General features: G+C 38.5%; 1 protein-coding gene and 1 pseudogene across 2 annotated transcripts in view; both read right to left on the bottom strand.

The window, feature by feature from the left end:
* SARNP (SAP domain containing ribonucleoprotein) overlaps window positions 1-19,230 on the bottom strand; it is a 64,472-nt gene that overhangs the window by 18,677 nt on the left and 26,565 nt on the right. Inside the window, exons 5-9 of one of the 2 annotated variants that reach the window (XM_006093678.3) lie at window positions 18,501-18,552; window positions 17,632-17,705; window positions 17,178-17,206; window positions 14,169-14,194; window positions 12,006-12,074 (exon numbers count right to left, since the gene is read on the bottom strand). In XM_006093678.3, coding sequence (XP_006093740.1) covers window positions 12,006-12,074; window positions 14,169-14,194; window positions 17,178-17,206; window positions 17,632-17,705; window positions 18,501-18,552 — 250 coding nt within the window. The remainder of the gene's footprint in view (window positions 1-12,005; window positions 12,075-14,168; window positions 14,195-17,177; window positions 17,207-17,631; window positions 17,706-18,500; window positions 18,553-19,230) is intronic. The other variant, XM_006093679.3, reaches the window with a different exon arrangement.
* LOC102419926 lies at window positions 12,082-14,037 on the bottom strand (annotated as a pseudogene).

Genomic DNA, 19,230 nt, shown 5'->3' with positions numbered 1-19,230 from the left:
TGTTTTTTTGTGCTGTTTTTTTTTAAAGTACTCTTCAGTATATAAGATGAATAATTTTAAAAATCCACCTGTCAATCATATTATATATGATTGGTTGTTGAGTTTTATGTCTAATTTGGGGGTGATCAGTAGCTGGCCTGGCTTTTCTAAGCAGAACAATATCTGTCTGATCACTCGTAGATATTCTTGGCTACAGTGAAATGTGAACTATCTGAATCCACGTCTGTCCATCCTTCGAAATCTGCATGGGAGAAAAAATTTGGGCTTTTTTTTCCTTTTCTTTTTTTTAAAATCTGTGTGTGTATGTGTTGTTATTTTTGCTGGGAGGGGGGAATTTTGGTGTTCAAAGGGCTCCTCATGATGTGAGAGCTGTACCAGTACAGGAATGTTTAAGATTTATTTCAATACTTGATGAATACTGTTCTTTGGGCTGACACTGATTGGGAGAGGTAATATTTTATTTTTAGGGGTCAGTTCAATTCAGGTTTAATAATTACATGATAATTCATTTTTCTTAATATACTCACCAAAATAGCAAAGTTGCTTTTCATGCTTGATAGCCAAAGTTGGTCAGAAAAAATTCAGTATTTTGGAGATGGAGATGGGGATGAGACAGGGTATCAGACTGGGAGATTTTATAGGGAGATATTTGGTGGTGGGTGATGTTTGCAAACTAGCAAAGAGCCTCTTTTAAATAAAATCTGAGATCTTATTAAGATCTAGAAAATATTAACTTTTTTCCTCCCCTCCTGTACCTTTGCTGCTTTTTCCCCACATTTTCAAAAATTAATATTTTAACCAAATCTACCTTCTCATCCCTACAGCAGATTCTTAGGACAAAAATAGAAATGTACTTTCAGATTGTTCCACATTTGGAGTTCATATCAAATATTGAATCTTTTTAAGTCCCTAGCAGTGAATGTGTGTTATTGAGATTGTTTGAAATGCTTAGTGTCTGGATTTTAGGAAGTATTTATTGAGGGAGGAGTTTATTAAGTTATAGAGTAGAGGGATGCAGTTATATATAGAATTTTCACTATTATGCTCATGCTTAGATATGAAATGGTTGAGGAGGAAAGAAAACTGGAAATGAACAGAACTATATATAAGATGAGAGGCCTTATATGATGGCCCTCTTTAGCACTCTAAATGACAAGCAAAACACACGGTCCTTAACATTTATCTGTTCTCCACTTTATTGACATTCTCTCTTTTAACTCCGTATCAGTTCTGTAGGAAAAAATACCTTTGTGTGCATCAACATAATTGCCTATCTTTTTTCTCCACATACCTGAGCTGTTCCCTGACTTGTTTTGGCATGTTCTTCCTTTATTGAACTCCTCTGGTTTAAAAGTGTCTTTCTGTTTCTCTATTTGAATTCTAAGAAGGCAGCAAGACAGGTGTGTGTTAGGGTCACCAAAGGAAGAACGCACGAGTCCGAAAGGGGTAAAGAATTATGAATTTATTAGGTCATCTGGAAAACCAAATGGGCTGAGCTTCGGCGACCCTAACAGTGCGTGCAGTGGTTCTCAACCTTCCTAATGCCACAATCCTTTAATACAGTTCCTCATGTTGTGGTGACCCCCAACCATAAAATTATTTTCGTTGCTACTTCATAACTGTAATTTTGCTACTGTTATGAATCGTAATGTAAATATCTGATATGCAGGATGTATTTTCATGGTTCGCGACCCACAGGTTGAGAACCGCTGCACTAAACGAAACTTCAATTTCTAGACTTGATATAAACAGTGAAGTTGCTAAAACTCTTAAAAAGGCCCAACTTCTCATTACTGATGAATGCACCATGGCATCCAGTCATGCAATAAACGCCATAGACAGATTACTAAGAGAAATTTGAATGTTGTATTTGGTGGGAAAGTTCTCCTTCTTGGAGGGGATTTTCGACAATGTCTCAGTATTGTACTGCATGCTATGCGATCGGACATAGTACAAACGAGTTTAAAGTACTGCAATGTTTGGGGATGTTTCAGAAAGTTGTCTCTTACAACAAATATGAGATCAGAGGATTCTGCTTATAGTGAATGGTTAGTAAAACTTGGAGATGGCAAACTTGATAGCAGTTTTCATTTAGGAATGGATGTTATTGAAATCCCCTGTGAAATGATTTGTAATGGATCTATTATTGAAGCTACCTTTAGAAATACTATATCTATAGATAATATAAAAATATATCTAAAAGTGCAATTCTTTGTCCAAAAAATGAGCATGTTCAAAAAGTAAATGAAGAAATTTTAGATATACTCGATGGAGATTTTCACACATATTTGAGTGATGATTCCATTGATTCTACAAATGATGCTGAAAAGGAAAATTTTCGCATTGAATTTCTTAATAGTATTACTCCTTTGGGAATGCCATGCCATAAATTAAAATTGAAAGTGGGTGCAATCATCATGCTATTGAGAAATCTCAATAGTAAATGGGGTCTTTGTAATGGTACCAGATTTATTATCAAAAGATTACGACCTAACATTATCAAAACTGAAGTATTAACAGGATCTGCAGAGGAAGAGGTTGTTCTGATTCCAAGAATTGATTTGTCCCCATCTGACACGGGCTCCCATTTAAATTGATTCGATGACAGCTTCCTGTGATGCCAGCATTTGCGATGACTATTAATAAATCACAAGGACAAACTCTAGACAGAGTAGGCATATTCCTACCTGAACCCGTTTTAGCACATGGTCAGTTATACGTTGCTTTCTCTCGAGTTCGAAGAGCATGTGACATTAAAGTTAAAGTTCTAAATACTTCATCACAAGGGAAATTAGTCAAGCACTCTGAAAAGTTTTCACTCTTTTTTAAAAAAAATATATACTTTATTGATTTTTTACAGAGAGGAAGGGAGAGGGGTAGAGAATTAGAAACATCAATGAGAGAGAAACATCGATCAGCTGCCTCCTGCACACTCCCTACTGGGTATGTGCCCGCAACTAAGGTACATGCCCTTGACTGGAATCAAACCTGGGACCCTTGAGTCCACAGGCCGACGTTCTATCCATTGAGCCAAACCAGTTAGGGCAAAGGTTTTCACTCTTAATGTGGTGTACAGGGAGATAACAGAGTAAGTTTAATCACTTTATCAGTCATTGTTTGCATCACTATTGTTTTTATATCATGTTTTTGTTATTTTCATATCGTTTTTATATCATGCCTCTGTTGTTATATCCTTTTGTTACTGTTTCTTTATTAATAAATTTATATATTATTTTCATATACATTTTACTAATTTCCTTTCATCTCTCACACTTCTATTATAAAGGGCAAATAGCAATATTAAAATATTTCCGCTAATTAATTCCCTTTTAATGTGCACGAATTTCGTGCACCGGGCTACTAGTCTAGATATAATCAAATAGGCCTTCTAAAAGAGAGTGAATGGAGACCAGACTGCCATTGGTTAGCCACAATGGGATTCGAATACTAGAAGACATAAGTGCCCTCCTGTGCTTGGAAATGACTCATTGTCCCAGCTTCCTCTGATATCTCAACACATTTTAGTGACAAGCTCATCAAAAACAAGGCAGTGGTTAGAGCTCGGCCCACAGACTGAAGGGTCTCAGGTTTGATTCTAGTCAAAGGCAGGTATCTCAGTTGCAGGCTCAATCCCTGGCCTCTGGTTGGGGTTGGTGCAGGAGACAACCAATCAGTGTGTGTGTGTGTGTGTGTGTGTGTGTGTGTGTGCGCGCGCGCGCGCATCTCTTTCCCCGCCCCTCCCTTCCACTCTCTCTCTCAAAAAAAAAAAAAAGTCAATGGAAAAAATATCCTTGGGTGCGGATTAACAAAACACAAGGTAGGTCTAATTTCTCTCTCACTCTGAAGTGGTTTATTCCCAACCAATGGGTGAGTTAAAATATGTAATTACTAGAGGCCCAATGCAGGAAATTTGTGCAAGAGTAGGCCTTTGCAGTGAGGCAGCTGCCTAGATTCCTCCCTCACAGCTGTGGCGGCTGCAGCCCTGGCTTAGTCCCAGAAGGATGTCCAGTCTAATTAGCATATTACCCTTTCATTACTATAGAAGATATGAAAGGCTCATAAAAGTAATCACTGCAGCCACCCAAGAATTTTCTAGCTCCCAGCCTCAACATTAAGAAGTGGTCAGTGGAGGGATAGTTTGTTTTCAACCTTTATATTCTGACACTGTGTAACTTAACACAACATTAACAGGGAAGAAACTGGCAGAAATCACAAATCTGAGGAAAGCAGCCTTCAGAGTTTATAAGCCTTAAGATAAATCATTAGCACAGTTACCTATCTGAAGAGCTATAAGTAGGGAAAACCCAGTTAATATTCTAGTAGAGAAGTAAGGAAAATGTATTAAGATTAATAGGGATACAAGAAGTTTATATTTTCTAATACTATTAATGAATAAGAAGCAGCCCAGCTGGTACGGCTCAGTGAGCGTCTTCCCATACAGGGAGGTCACCGGTTCAATTCCCGGTCAGGGCACATGTCCAAGTTTCTGCCCAATCCAGGTGGGGGGTGTGCAGGGGTGTGCAGGAGGCAGCTGATCGATGTTTCTCTCTCATCTCTCTAATGGATGCAGCAACATATGCTTTTCTACTTAGTGCCTGGACTTTTTTTTATTGATTTCAGAGAGGAAGGGAGAGGGAGAGAGAGAAAGAAACATCAATGAGAAGAATCAATGATCAACTGCCTCCTGCACACCCCCCACTGGGGATCAAGCCCGCAACCAGGGCATGTCCCCTTGACCGGAATCGAACCTGGGACCCTTCAGTCCACAGGCCGACACTCTATCCACTGAGCCAAACCAGCTAGGGCTGGGCTTTTTTTTTAAAGATACTTAACCCAGCTGGATTTCCTGTAACCTGCTAGACCTAAAGTATCAAGTTTTACTTTCCCAAATGTGCTAATAACAAAACAATCAACTCAAATCAGCTACTTTAGTTAACACTATAACTCTAGGCCCAGACTTAAGTTTTTACCAAAACTGATGTCCTATGACTGATATACAAGGTAGGGCAAAAGTAGGTCTACAGTTGTTCGCATGGAAAATGATTAATAAATAATAATACAAGAATAAACTCTGTGTTTCGAATACAATTGTAAACCTACTTCTGTCCCACCCTATACTAGGTGTACTGGTTAATAATGCGGATTTTTTTCAATAGATGGAGTTACACATATGTTGATATATATGCAATTTGATATGTATGCTATTTTGTTGTATTGATAAGCTTCAAAACTTCATGTCAAATTTTCTGAAGGTGTTAACATAATAGATATTTTCACACTTACAAATGTCGAATCTCGTGCCAAAAAAAAGAGCATTTGCGAGAAGTTTTAATTCATTACTTTATTTTGAAGAAAAGTGCTACTGAATACTCCGGGAAGCTTATGGTGAACATGTTCCATCTCAAGATACTTGTGAACACAAGTTTAAACGCTTTAAAAGTGATGATTTCGATGTGAAAGACAAAGAACATCCAGGTCAACCAAAAAAGTTTGAAGACCAACAATTACAAGCATAATTGGATGAAGATGCGTGTCAAACTCAAAAAAAACTTGCAGAAAGATTAAACACTGCTCAGCAAACAATTTCCGATCGTTTACAAGCAATGGGAAAGATTTTAAAGGAAGGAAAATGGGTGCCACATCAACTGAACGAAAGACAAATGGAAAACCGAAAAGTCATCAGTAAAATGTTGCTCCAATGGCACGAAAGAAAGTCTTTTTTGCATTGAATTGTGACTGGCAATGAAAAGTGGATTTATTTTGAGAATCCCAAACGCACAAAATCATGGGTTGATCCAGGTTAACCATCAACACTAACTGCAAGGCCAAATCGCTTCAGAAAGAAGACAATGCTCTGTGTTTGGTAGGATCAGGAAGGTGTGGTGTATTATGAGCTTCTAAAACCAGGTGAAACCGTTAATACTGATCGCTACCGACAACAAATAATCAATTTGAACAACGCTTTAATCGTAAAACGACCAGAATGGGCCAGAAGACACGGCAAAGTAATTTTGTTTCATGATGACGCACCATCACACACTTCAAAACCAGTTAAAGACACATTAAAAGATCTTGCCTGCCGAAGCCGGTTTGGCTCAGTGGATAGAGCGTCGGCCTGCGGGCTGAAGGGTCCCAGGTTCGATTCCGGTCAAGGGCATGTACCTGGGTTGCGGGCACATCCCCGGTGGGAGATGTGCAGGAGGCAGCTGATCGGTGTTTCTCTCTCATCGATGTTTCTGACTCTCTCTCTCTCTCTCCCTTCCTCTCTGTAAAAAATCAGTAAAATATATTAAAAAAAAAAAAAAAAAGATCTTGCCTGCAAGTATTAACCCACCCACTGTATTCACCAGACCTTGCTCCTTCAGATTACCACTTGTTCGGATCGATGACACATGCACTTTCTGAGCAGCACTTCAAAACATATGAAGAAGTAGAAAATTGGGTCTCTGAATGGTTTGCCTCTAAACAAGAAAAGTTCTATTGGGACGGTATCCACAAGTTACCTGAAAGATGGGGGAAATGTGTAGCTAGCGATGGACGTTACATTGAATAAAGCACTTTTGATGTTTCTTTCGAAATTATCGTGTTTTCTTTTATTACAAAATCTGCCATTACTAACCGGTACACCTAGTATATCAACTGATCTGGCTTCCCATCTATTCCTTCTATCCATCTCTCATTCCTTTCAGAGATGAGTTTTTTTCCTTTTTCTTTTTAATATATTTTATTGATTTTTTACAGAGAGGAAGGGAGAGAGATAGAGAGTTAGAAACATCGATGAGAGAGAAACATTGATCAGCTGCCTCCTGCACATCTCCCACTGGGGATGTGCCCGCAACCAAGGTACATGCCCTTGACCGGAATCGAACCTGGGACCTTTCAGTCCGCAGGCCGATGCTCTATCCACTGAGCCAAACCGGTTTTGGCAGAGATGAGTTTCTTATGTGCCAGGCAAGTCCTGTCCTTCACCAATAGAACTAACCCAAACACTATTTCTCTTGGGAGGCATGACAAAGTGACAGAAAACAACAAAACAACCAGTAGAGCACAAGACTAAAAACCTAGCTGGTGATCAATCAGAACCAATCAGGCAGAGGTTATTTATCTGGGTTCTGTTTTGTTTGAGGGGTGGGAGGTTTCTAAGCCATAGTCACCATGAGACTTATATGAGAAAAGGCATGCCATTCTAGCCTCAAATAGCCCAAAGAGTTGGAGGGACAATTTACAACCTCTTGTGTAAAAAATGTCTATAAATGCCAGTGCCATTCTTTGCCCTGTCACTTCCCATTATCCTAAACCAACAGGATTCTATTCACTGAGACTTAAGCTAGAAACATGAATGGACAGGCCTTTCTTGGGCAGGCAAAAGAGGTTTTGTGCATAGTATACTAATGGAATATATGAACAGTTACACAAAAGTCAGCCTAGGAAGAATAGCTGAGATTCAGTGCCCTCAAATTTATAATATGGTCAAGCTATAAATCTAAAATATGAAGAGATGATCAGATTATGACAGTTAAAAAAGAAATCAGCCATAAAGACTATTAATCCATGGTTTACTTCCTCTCACACACTTTCCCTCTTTATCATATATAATAAATATATACTTATTATATATGCAGCAAAATCTACTGAAGAGAAATAAGCAAGCAATTGGAGCCTTAACCTGGATCAAGTAAACACAAACCCTGGGCAATGGAGATGACAGGAGGTGGGTTTCTCATTGTACTTTTTAGGATATTAGGATGAAGAAGAGGCATCTCCACACCATCTCCTAACTTACCAGTATTGGCATCATCTCTACATGAATGAGATCTGTGCCTAAAGAACCGTAAAACTTAAAGCAGGTGTCTAAATTATGTAGGAGGATGTTATACTAGAATCCAGGACCCCAAAATAAGGTGGACAGAATGCTGATCTGGCTGTTCCATAAAAATAAACTTAATCGCCCTAGCCGGCTTGGCTCAGTGGATAGAGGGTCAGCCTGCGGACTGAAGGGTCCCAGGTTCGATTCCGGTGAAGGGCACATGCCTGGGTTGTGGGCTTGTTCCCCAGTTGGGGGTGTGCGGGAGGCAGCCAATCGATGATTCTCTCTCATCACTGATGTTTCTATCTCTCTCTCCTTCTCCCTTCCTTTCTGAGGCCAATAAAGAAATATGTTTAAAAAAAAAAAACTTAATCATGTCACTACCTTGGCCAACCAACCAAATACTAGGTAGAAAATCAGCTCTGGTGATAAAGAATAGTTAGACATAAACTGAAACAGGCAATTGTCACTGAGAATATATCCAGTTTGCAATTTCAGGCTTTGGATATAGGACACTAGGTTCTAGGAAACAAGTTACTTGAAAAAAAGAACACTTTCTTTTATCTTACTCCTTTTCCTCCAATTTCTCTCTTTCTATAAATTCAGTCTAAAATTGTTTATATTCTAGCCTGGCTGGCATGGCTCAGTGGTTAAGTGTCAACTTATGAACTAGGAGGTCAGGGTTTGATTCCTGGTCAGGGGACCTGCCCAGGTTGTGGGCTCCATCCCCACTGTGGGGCACGTGCAGGAGGCAGCTAATCAATGATCCTCTCTCATCACTGATATTTCTCTCTCTCTGAAATCAATAAAAATATATTTAAAAAATAATTAAAAAGAAAACTGTTTATATTCTACAAGTACTGAAAAATTCTGGGCTACAAAAACAGGAATTCAATTTATGTGGTCTGATAAAGGAGTTCTATGCTACTTCCAAGTATAAAAGCTGTGGGGGAGATATAAATTAGACTTGAGTAGTTTAATACACATGTGGCTATTCAATTAAAAATTCAGTTCTTCAGTTACACTAGCTACATTTCAAGTGGTCAATAACCACATGTTGCTAATCATTACTATATTAGATAACAGATTATTAAAGAGAACAATATTCTATAGACTATTTCTATCACCACAGAAAGTTCTATTGGACAGTAGCAGTCTAGACAGCAAAATATCAACATTTTCTAGGACATTTTAGTAGTTTATGGGGAAAATTAGAGCAAACTGTTAAAATGAGGATGATTATGAAAACCAGGATTTATGATCAATGTATATGGAACTTATACTCAAAGAAGACATCTCAAAAAGTCACAAACCTCCAAGCAAAGTGGTATCTGGAGGAAATCATATACTTTAGAACAGTGCTATTCAAAATGTGGTCTGCCTCCTGGTGCTGGTTCCCAAACTGTTTGTTACCACTCTGCAGTTAAATCCAGAAATTGGGAGTGTTTAGAAACTTCCAGAGTAATTTAACATTGCTGTGACATTTTAATTTTATTGTATTTTACAAAAGTACCACTCTGCAATAAACTAGAAATTTAAAAAAGCTAGTCTTTGCCCGGGCTGGTAGCTCATTGGTTGGAATACCACCCCACACACAGAAGGGTTGAGGGTTTGATTCCTGGTCAAGGAAAAAAAAAAATAGCTAGTCTTTGCCACAGAACTTGAGAGAAACACTACTCTAGAACATATGTGTGACAATGAATGTGATTAGAGAACAGAGCTCATATAGTCAGAGCTCTGCCAATTACCACTATCCTATATAATAAAAGGGTAATATGCAAATTGACCCTAACTGCAGAAAGACTGGGAATGACTGGTCATTATGACACACACTGACCACACGGGGGCCGATGCTCAATGCAGGAGCTGCCCCCTGGTGGTCAGTGCGCTCCCACAGGGGGAGCTCTGCTCAGCCACAAGCCAGGCTGATGGCTGCCAGCACAGCGGTGGTGGCGGGAGCCTCTCCCGCCTCCTCAGCAGCGCTAAGGATGTCCGACTGCAGCTTAGGCCTGCTCCCCGCTGGCAAGTGGACATTCCCCGAGGGCTCCTGGGCTGCCAGAGTGATGTCTGACTGCCAGCTTAGGCCCGATCCCCTGGGGAGCGGGCCTAAGCCAGCAGGTGGACAACCCCCGAGGGGTCCCAGATTGTGAGAGGGCACAGGCCGGGCTGAGGGACCCCCCCCCCAAGTGCACAAATTTTTGTGCACTGGGCCTCTAGTCTGATTATAATCCTTCAGAGATTTAAAATGAAAACTGAAATCTTATCAGTGATCAAAAAACACAGAAGTTAACTGATTCAATTAGTCATAAAGCCAGTTGGCCAACAGAACTGAACTAAGAAGGAAGAAAACAAACAAACAAAACAAACAAAAAAAGGGAAGAAAACTAATATTTATTGAGGTTGTCAAAGTGTCACTATGTTAGGTAATTTCAAATATACAATTATTTACTCTTCACAGAGTTAGGTATTACTCCCATTTTTTTTTAAATTTTTTATTTTGGTTAATCCTAACCTGAGGATATTTTTTTTTTGAGGATATTTTTTTCCATTGACTTTTAGAGAGTGGAAAGGAGGGAGGAAGGGGAAGAGATGGGGGTGGGTGAAAGAGGAAGGAGGTAGGGGTGGAGGGAGGGGGAGAGAGAGGAGAGGAGAGGAGAGGAGAGGAGAAGAGAAGAGAAGAGACATCGATGTGGGAGAGATACATCGATTGGTTGCCTGGTTGCCTCCTGCATGTGCCCCAACCAGGCAGGGGATTGAACCTGCAACCCAGGTACATGCCCTTGACTGGGAATCGAACCTGTAACCCTTCAGTGAATGGGCTGGCGCTCTAACCATTGAAATACTGGCCAGGGCATTACTCCCATTTTTATAGATGAGGATCAAATAAGTTTAATATTTTGCTCAAAGTCACAAAATCAACTAAGGTATCTCCTTCATGTTCTACTCATGGACTGGCAAAATCAGGTCAAATATGGAGAAAGATTATAGGGAAAAGAAAAGAAAAGCTGATGTCCCTGAATTGAAACACTATCAAAATAACTCAGGTGGCCTGGCCAGTGTGGCTCAGTGATTGAGTGTTGACCTATGAACCAGGTGGTCACAGTTCAATTCCGGGTCAGGGCACGTGCCTGGGTTGCAGGCTTGATCCCCAAAAGGGGGCACGCAGGAGGCAGAGCCAATCAAGAATTCTCTCTCATGATTGATGTTTCTATCTCTCTCTCCCTCTCCCTTCCTCTCGGAAATCAATAAAAAAAAAAAAAATACACACACACACACACACACACACACACACACACACACACACACAAAACAACTCAGGCAGACAGTATATGTGAGGGACAAATTCCTCTCAGGAATGTGTCTATGTGAGCTGAGTAGTAGGAGGTATAATGTTCAATTTAATTCATTTTGATGGAACATACAAACACACATAATTCCTTAGAAGAGTGAAGTTATTGCTGAGATTCTCGGACACCTAACCCTCATATACAAAAGGAGATAGATGAGATCCAGGGCCACACATCCAAAGCATCCTTTCCCTTGGCCATCTAGCAAAACACAAATGACTTTGGGTTTATAATAATTCTTCCCAATTAAGCTGCACGTGGTTTAAAAATCACATACTCTGCCTTCCTCTCGACTCCTAAATTGTAAAAATTTCACACAAACCATCAAATACTCCTATTGAACACCTATGGTCTCAGCATCAAACTGAGCACACAGAGCTGATGTTGTATTTCTGGTAAACACAAAAGGAAGGGAAGATGAAACATAGCTGTAAGCAAGATTATGAGTCGTTCTCCCCCACTCCTCCCACTGCAGGTACAAGTGTTTACTTCTTAGTGTTCAGTTTTTTTCCTGAGCAAAAATATAACCAGTAACCAGTCAGGTCAACTTTTTCCTATGGATTTCCAAAGAGCTCAATATTTCCATACTCAAATGGGAAATAATAATTTTTTTAAATGTTTTTTTCCGACAACCAAGAGAAATACAGAGCATGCTCAAACAGCCTAAGTAGAAGTTATGAAAACAATCTGTGGGGGTGGGGGTAACCAATTAGCTTTGTGAAACAATTTCTGTAACACAATCAGTAGTCAGTGAGAGGAGATGAAAGCCAAAGGACTGCGTGAAACAAAGTGTTATATTCTTAGCCTGGTAGTCCCTAAGCTGTTCTAACATTGCAAAAACAGTACTTTACCTTTCTGGAGATTGAAGAAACATTCAAACCAAATCTTTGAGCTCTTTCCTTTAGCTTGTCCAGGTTAACCTACAAAAACAATGGGGGAAAACAAACACCAACAAAAAACCAACCTATATTTTAAAAAACCAAAACAGAAAATACAGAAGGCAGAAACTATGGTCCAATGATAAGAGTTAAATAAGCCTACAACATCAAAGATAACCTATGTGCCAAATTAGGACAGAAAGCAGCACCCGTCCATGCCACTAATTATTAAAAGGCTTCTTTTGGAATGCAGTGACAGAGTCTGCCCTACCGCCTTCATTCATCAAAGGTGGCAAGAACCTCATGAGGGTTTAAGATCAAAGTAGGACAAACACTGCTTGAAAAAGCAAACAAATGTCTAAATCATCACCTCCTAACAAGTCCTTCATTCAGTCCAAAATCATTAATTCCTATAGTCTCTGCAAACAGTTCTTAACTCTATCTCTTAGCAAAAAGATATCATCACTGCACTTGTACTTTCTTCAGAAGACAAATCTACCACCAGTACCCTACTCAATTTTCTTGGAAACCTTGCTATATCAAGATTATCATAGGAATATTTAGGACATTTTCTTTCTTTTTAGGTAGAGGAAGGATATTTTGAATGATTAATGCATGTAATTGCTGAGGCCACTATGTACAGGTAAGAGAGGTGGATATTTCTTTCTTTATCTCTTCCCCCCTGGACAGAGTCTTGATGATTTCCTCCCTCTTGGCCTGGAGCCATTCTTCATGGAGCTTGCGTGCTTCCTTGGTCTTAGACCTTGGGCCTCAGCCTGGTCAGCCAGAAGTTTGCTGAGTCTCGTCTGCCTTCCTTCAGCTCATGAATGTGTTCCATAAGAATCCGCTTGTTTCTGAACATGTTACCTCTCACTTTCAGGCACAGGCTGTGATACATGTGGTGGACAATCTTCTTAGATTCACAGTATCTTCTAAGCATCTGGAAAAGAATTCTCATCCTCCTCATCCAGGCTACCTTCTCATCCATTCAAGCATTGGCAGTACCCTCTGGTTTACCTCACCCATATGCCTGCCCTTCTTGCAGGCCAAGGTGTTTTTCAGGGATCAAGCTTGGGGAATGGACAATCACAGGCTTCCAGTTGATCAGTCCATCTTTGATCAACTTCCAGATCTGCTGATGGGAGTTGGCATTGGCGATTTCACTGGTCTCACTGGGGTCCAACCCAACCTTCTTTTTGCCACAGAAAAGGACACTGCAGCCAAGCCTCTTCTGAAGCCTGAGCAATACTCATGTATGTGGCCACAGCGGTATAAGTATTTGGAAAATTTTCATTACTACTACCACTAAAAATAATGAACTGTAACCACAAAAGCAGAATTCCATAAAGCTGAACATATTTCTTTTTTTATAGTAAACACTTTTAAAATTTTATTTATTTTTATTATTATATTTTAAATCCACACCCGAGGATATGTTTTTATTGATTTTAGAGAGAGGAAAAGGGAGACAGAGAGAAAGAAACATCAATGTGAGAAAGAAACATCAACTGGTTGCCTCCCGTACATGCCCAGGGATTGAACCGGCAACCTGGATATGTGCCCTGACCGAGAATCAAACTTGGACCTTTCCGTGTACAGGACGACACTCCAACCAACTGAGCTAAGGACAAACTGAACATATTTCACCACATCACTTATTTCCATTTTCTAATCATGCCTACTAGTCACAATGGCCCAGAAGTGTCTTATTCTACTAGTCTTTTACAAGGAGTGTGGAAAAATACCAGTATCTATAAATAGAACTCATTAAGTTGCTTTCACAGATTTTCTTGTGGTAATTAAGAATTAGACATTATCAAAGCCACTGGACAAGGCCTAAAACTGCAGTACCATAAAACAAAGAGTTACATGGGCTAACAAAATCTATTCATTTGTTCAAGAGGAGTGGTAGGAAGGGGGATGTCTATAGTATTTTTGAAGACGTGGAAATTTCCCTGACCTCTCGGTACCTCTAACAATTCTCTTTATTCAGGACATCAAACATTACTGAAAACAGTTACCAAGCTCATATGACCTCAGTTTCCTTTGACCTGGGGAGGAGAAGTCTCTCTAACTTTTATACTAACTGGATAGAGTTAAGTTTTAGCTCTCAAGGTATAAAATAAGGTTTCTTACCATAGGCTTGGTGTCAGATGACAGGCCTAAAAAAAGAGAGTTTTAGTTAATATTTTAAAAAGTCATAAAGGAAGCTCATAGTCTTCAAATCAAGTCAGACAGCATAGAAATAATATATATGACAAATCTCCTTTATTAGAAGTAAAAGGCAGATTGCATCTAGAGATCATATATGCATTACACTAGAGATCATATCTGTATAGCCACTCTGGAAACAGTTTGGCAGTTCCTCAGAAAGTTAAAGCATAGTTTACCATATGACTCAGCAATTCCATGCCTAGGTATATACACAAAAGACATGAAAACATATATCTATACAAAAACTTGTATATGAATGTTCACAGCAACATTATCCATAGTAGCCAAAGTGTGAAAACAACCCAAATGTTCATCAACTGATGAATGGTTAGATAAAATATGGTATATCCACACAATGGAATATTACCCAACAATAAAAAGAAATGAAGTTCTGATAAATGCTACAACATCTGAATACATTATGCTAAATGAAAGAATTCAGTCACAAATAACCACAAATTAAATGATTCCACTTATATGAAGGAAAATTTATATATACATAAGAAAAAATCAGTGGTTGCTTAGGGGGACAGGATGGGAAACAACTGATGAGTACAGGGTTTTGTTTTTGGGTGATAGATATGTCCTAAAATTAGACTGTGATGATAGCTGCACAACCCTGTGAATATAAAGAAACCAATGAATTATATATATTTTAAATGGATGAACTGTATGGTATATGAATTATATCTCAATAAAGCTGTTAAAAAATGAGAAAGAAATTCATATCTGGAAAAAAGAGCAGAGCTATTATCATGAGTTAAAATTATGGCCTCTTTTTTAAAAATATACTTTCTTATTGATTTCAGAGAGGAAGGGAGAGGGAGAGGTAGAAACATCAATGATGAGAGAGGATCATTCATCGGCTGCTTCCTGCATGCCACACTGGGGATGGAGCCCACAATGTGGACATGTGCCCTGACCAGGAATGGAACCATGACCTCCCAGTTCATAGGTTGACACTCAACCACTGAACCACACCAGCTGGGCAAAATTATGGCCTCTTTAAGATAATGTTCTGTCTGGAAATTATCACTAAGAAGCAAGTAGTAAACCGGTCTATAGGATCAAACCTAATCTAGTGAATAATTACTGACTTACAACTTTTCAAAATTTTATTTTAAGCAATCTCAATTTTGTTATTGGTTCCGTAATTCTCCAATGTAAGCATTTATGTATGGGTTCAACTTTTACCATAACCCATGTGCTAGGAACTCTTACATGTTTTTATGTTCTCACTCATAACACTAAAACTCCTTTCAAATGTTCTGTTCAAATATTTTAATTGATTTTTTTAGAGAGAGAGAAAGGAAGAGGGTAGAGAGACAGAAACATTGATGAGAGAAAAACATCGATTGGCTGCCTCCTGCACGCCCACAACCCGGGCATGTGCCCTGACCGGAAATCAAACCGGTGACCTCGAACTGGTGACCTCCTGGTTCATGGGTCAACACTTAACCAGTGAGCAACACCAGCCAGGCTGTTCTGTTCTTTAGAGCTACTCTGTAATTCTAGGATGTCAGAGTTATGGTAACACTGTAAATGTTATCTATACATTATTTTTACTGATCAGGTTTACTTTTCAGACTATATTCATCTTAACTTTTGTTCTTTCTTCAAATTGCACCATCTAATGTCTTAAATAATTTTGTTGTACTATCATCAATCCTATTATCTCTCTCTTGACATAACTAAAAGCTAGAAAATAACTTATTTCTAAAACACATACTGATAGTGGCCAGAATTTTTCTGGTCTTTTAGAAAGCACAGCAATATAAGATCTTTAGAGGATATTTTCTTAACACACTTGAAACTACAAACAAGTCACTAGGAAGACCGGATTGGATTAGGAGATTACATTTAAATTTTACAGGGATTATGTCCTTTTAAAAAATAATAACCTGCCCTAGCTGGTTTGGTTCAATGGATAGAGCGTCGGCCTGCAGACTGAAGGGTCTCGGGTTTGATTCTGGTCAAGGGCACATGCCTGGGGTTGTGGGCTTGATCTCCAGTGTGGGGCGTGCAGGAGTCTATCTCTCTTTTCCTCTCCCTTCCTCTCTGAAATCAATAAAAAAAAAAAAAAAATATATATATATATATATATATATATATATATATATTAAAAAAACCAATAACCTTTATTTCCTAATTTATTACAAAATGCATATTCATTGTAGAAATTTTTTTCATTGTAGAAATTTTAAAAACAGACAAGATTTAGTCACTCAAAATTCTACCAGAGATAATGAGTATTAACAATTTAGTATATTTCCTTTATTTCCTAGCCATACATGCACTAGGAAATGACAATCTACTGCAAATTTTATAACTTTCTTTTTTCACTTAATATCGTCCTGATAAATATTCTTCAATATAATTTTTAACATCTGCATGGCCTTCCACTATACCATGGTACAAATTTATTTAACCAATTCCCTACTGTATATCACACTGCTTCCAGTTACTGTTCACTACAAATAATGCATGATAATAAACTTTGTGGCTAAATCTTTAAGTTAAGTATATCCAAGATTATTTCCTTGTAAATTCCTAGAAGTAAGATTGTTGAGGTAAAAAAGACTCTTTCCCTTTACCACTACACGAGGCAGAATAACAATGAACAGGTACATAATAATTATATACTGATTTGAGACAACAGAATAAGTAAGTGAGGTACTAGAAACTTCTCTGAAAATGTCCAAGAAAAGAAAAAACAAATGTTGGTACTTCTTCCTATTCTCTTCAATATCTTCTCTAAATTGCCCAGGAAGGCTTACGTATAGTTTTACCTAAAGCAAAGAGGTAAATGTTACAACTTCTTAAAGGCTTCTAAAGCTAATAAGTTTACCTTAACTTGGAGAAATAAAATCTGTGTGCCAGAAAAGTAAAAATATAGAGATAACTTTCTCAGAAGAGTTTCTGTGTGCTTACCTTTTGAGGGAACTGAAGAAATTCCAAATCTGTAGAAAGAAAAACAAGCTAAATTTTAGGGAGCTGTTCACACTCCTGGTCTCCGTGTCAAGTGTACATATGGCACTTCTTGCTTGTGATCTCAAGCTTTGCAATCATTAGCTAATTCTAACAACCCCATGAAAGAAGTTCCGTTTACTCTTTTTCTCACCAAGAGTCCAAATAATAAGCTAAAAGGAAGCCTTATCAGAAGTATTAGTCAGTTCCTGACTTTTACCTATTACAAAAACCCTGCTCAATAATAAAACCTATCTATAGCTACTATATCCAAATCAACAGAGTTCTGAATAGAGCCAAAAAAGTTGCTTTTCAGCAAGGCCTATATCCTCTTTAAAGTCAACAATTATATTTAAAATCATAGCCCCTCACCTTCATACTATCACTATCTCAGGTCCAAAAGGCTGGGGACACTCACCTAGCTGCCCGGGCAGCTTTCTTACTCTCCAAGCTCACAGGTACATTGAATCTTTCAGCTCTCTTCTGCATTCTCTAAGTGATAATGGACAAAAGAAGGGGAAAAGAAAAATTTAATTTCTGGTTTTCTTCTCTTAAGAGAAAAGTTGTTTAGAAGTGTATCTTTAGAATATGAGGAATAATTTCTTAAAATCTAAACTGAGTATACTGACAATCTTAGAGGATATCAGGTTATATCCATCTGAGGGCTTAACTCAATAGCCGTTTCCAGAAAGCAAACACAAAAAGACTATTATTACATTCACATCCTCAAAAACTAAAGAAATAAAACAAAACCCACAATCTGCATGAAGCCAAGAAGAAAAAAAGCTGTGTCTAGTTGACCTTTGAAAAGGGATCAAAGGAACAACTTGGTTCCAACAGTGATGGTACGCTTTCAGTTAGAAATGAGGCAGTATATCCTATGCCACCTTTACTTTAAGGGTATATAAAAGAACACAGATCTGGACTGGAACCTAGTTTCAGAGATTTTAAGACAGAATCCCACAGAAATTTCAATCTCACCAGCTAGTGACTTATAACTTAAGGGTGATATCTTCCCTTGTTACTTTTCATCTCTCCCAAGGTACAATTCTCCCAAGCTCCAATCCTAGCTTGTAAACATCCTAAAGAGAAATACCACTAAGACCACAGGTACAGTGTAATATACAAAAAGACTATGGTTTCAACGGTGACTATGCCAGCCCAAATATTTTCTCAAGTGCAGTTGGTGGAAAAATTTTTAAAGTGATAATACAGATAGAATAAAGGGTAAGAAACAGGAAGATATATGTATAGAGGGCCTGCTCTTCTCCCAGGGAGAATACCTACCTCAGTCTGTGGTATTTCAGATGTAATTTTTACTACTTTCTTTTCCGCTGCCCTGGGAAAAGAGGAAAAGAGTTTTTTAAAATGAGAAAACTGACATTCTAAACCAAAACTTTAGAATTGTATAAGAATTTACCTAAATCATGTCTTCTATCCCATATCTACCACCCCTTCTTAACCCAAAAAACCATAAAACGCATTAGAACTTCAATTCCTTGAACTGTCATCTATTGATAAGAGTTCAAATAACAGACTAAGCTACTTTGCTAAAGTATAAGAAAGTTATCAGGAAAGAAGTCTGGATATATATATTGGGCTGAAGGGAAATACTCAAAGGATACGGGAAACCATTTTATTTACTTTTAGGAACTTTTAAATTTACTTCTGGACTCTAACTAGTCCTCTAACCCTCATTTAAATATCAGCTCTCAATTTTCATCACAGAAACAATTAATGTGTGCTCTACAAGCTCTGGTTTCTTTCTTTTACAAATCCCTTATATTTCCCATGGGGACTGTAGCTTCAGCTGAAACAGTCAAAATGGGACAAATAAAAATGCCAAAAGGAGTGGGAAGAAAAAAGGTTAAGGGGAGTTTGAATTAGGAAAACATGGTAAGTTACTAGTCAAAAGGCTAAGAGAAAACAAAAGAGGAGGACCACAGGGGCGGTAGACAAAGTTCGGAAGTACCCAGGATAAATGGAAGGGAATTAACCTTCCACCAAACGACTCCCA

This window comes from Myotis lucifugus, unplaced genomic scaffold, assembly GCF_000147115.1.
Source record: "Myotis lucifugus unplaced genomic scaffold, Myoluc2.0 scaffold_119, whole genome shotgun sequence".
Taxonomy (NCBI): Eukaryota; Metazoa; Chordata; class Mammalia; order Chiroptera; family Vespertilionidae; genus Myotis; species Myotis lucifugus.
Note: the sequence above shows the minus strand (reverse complement) of the source record. Positions and strands in the feature narration are given on the sequence as shown.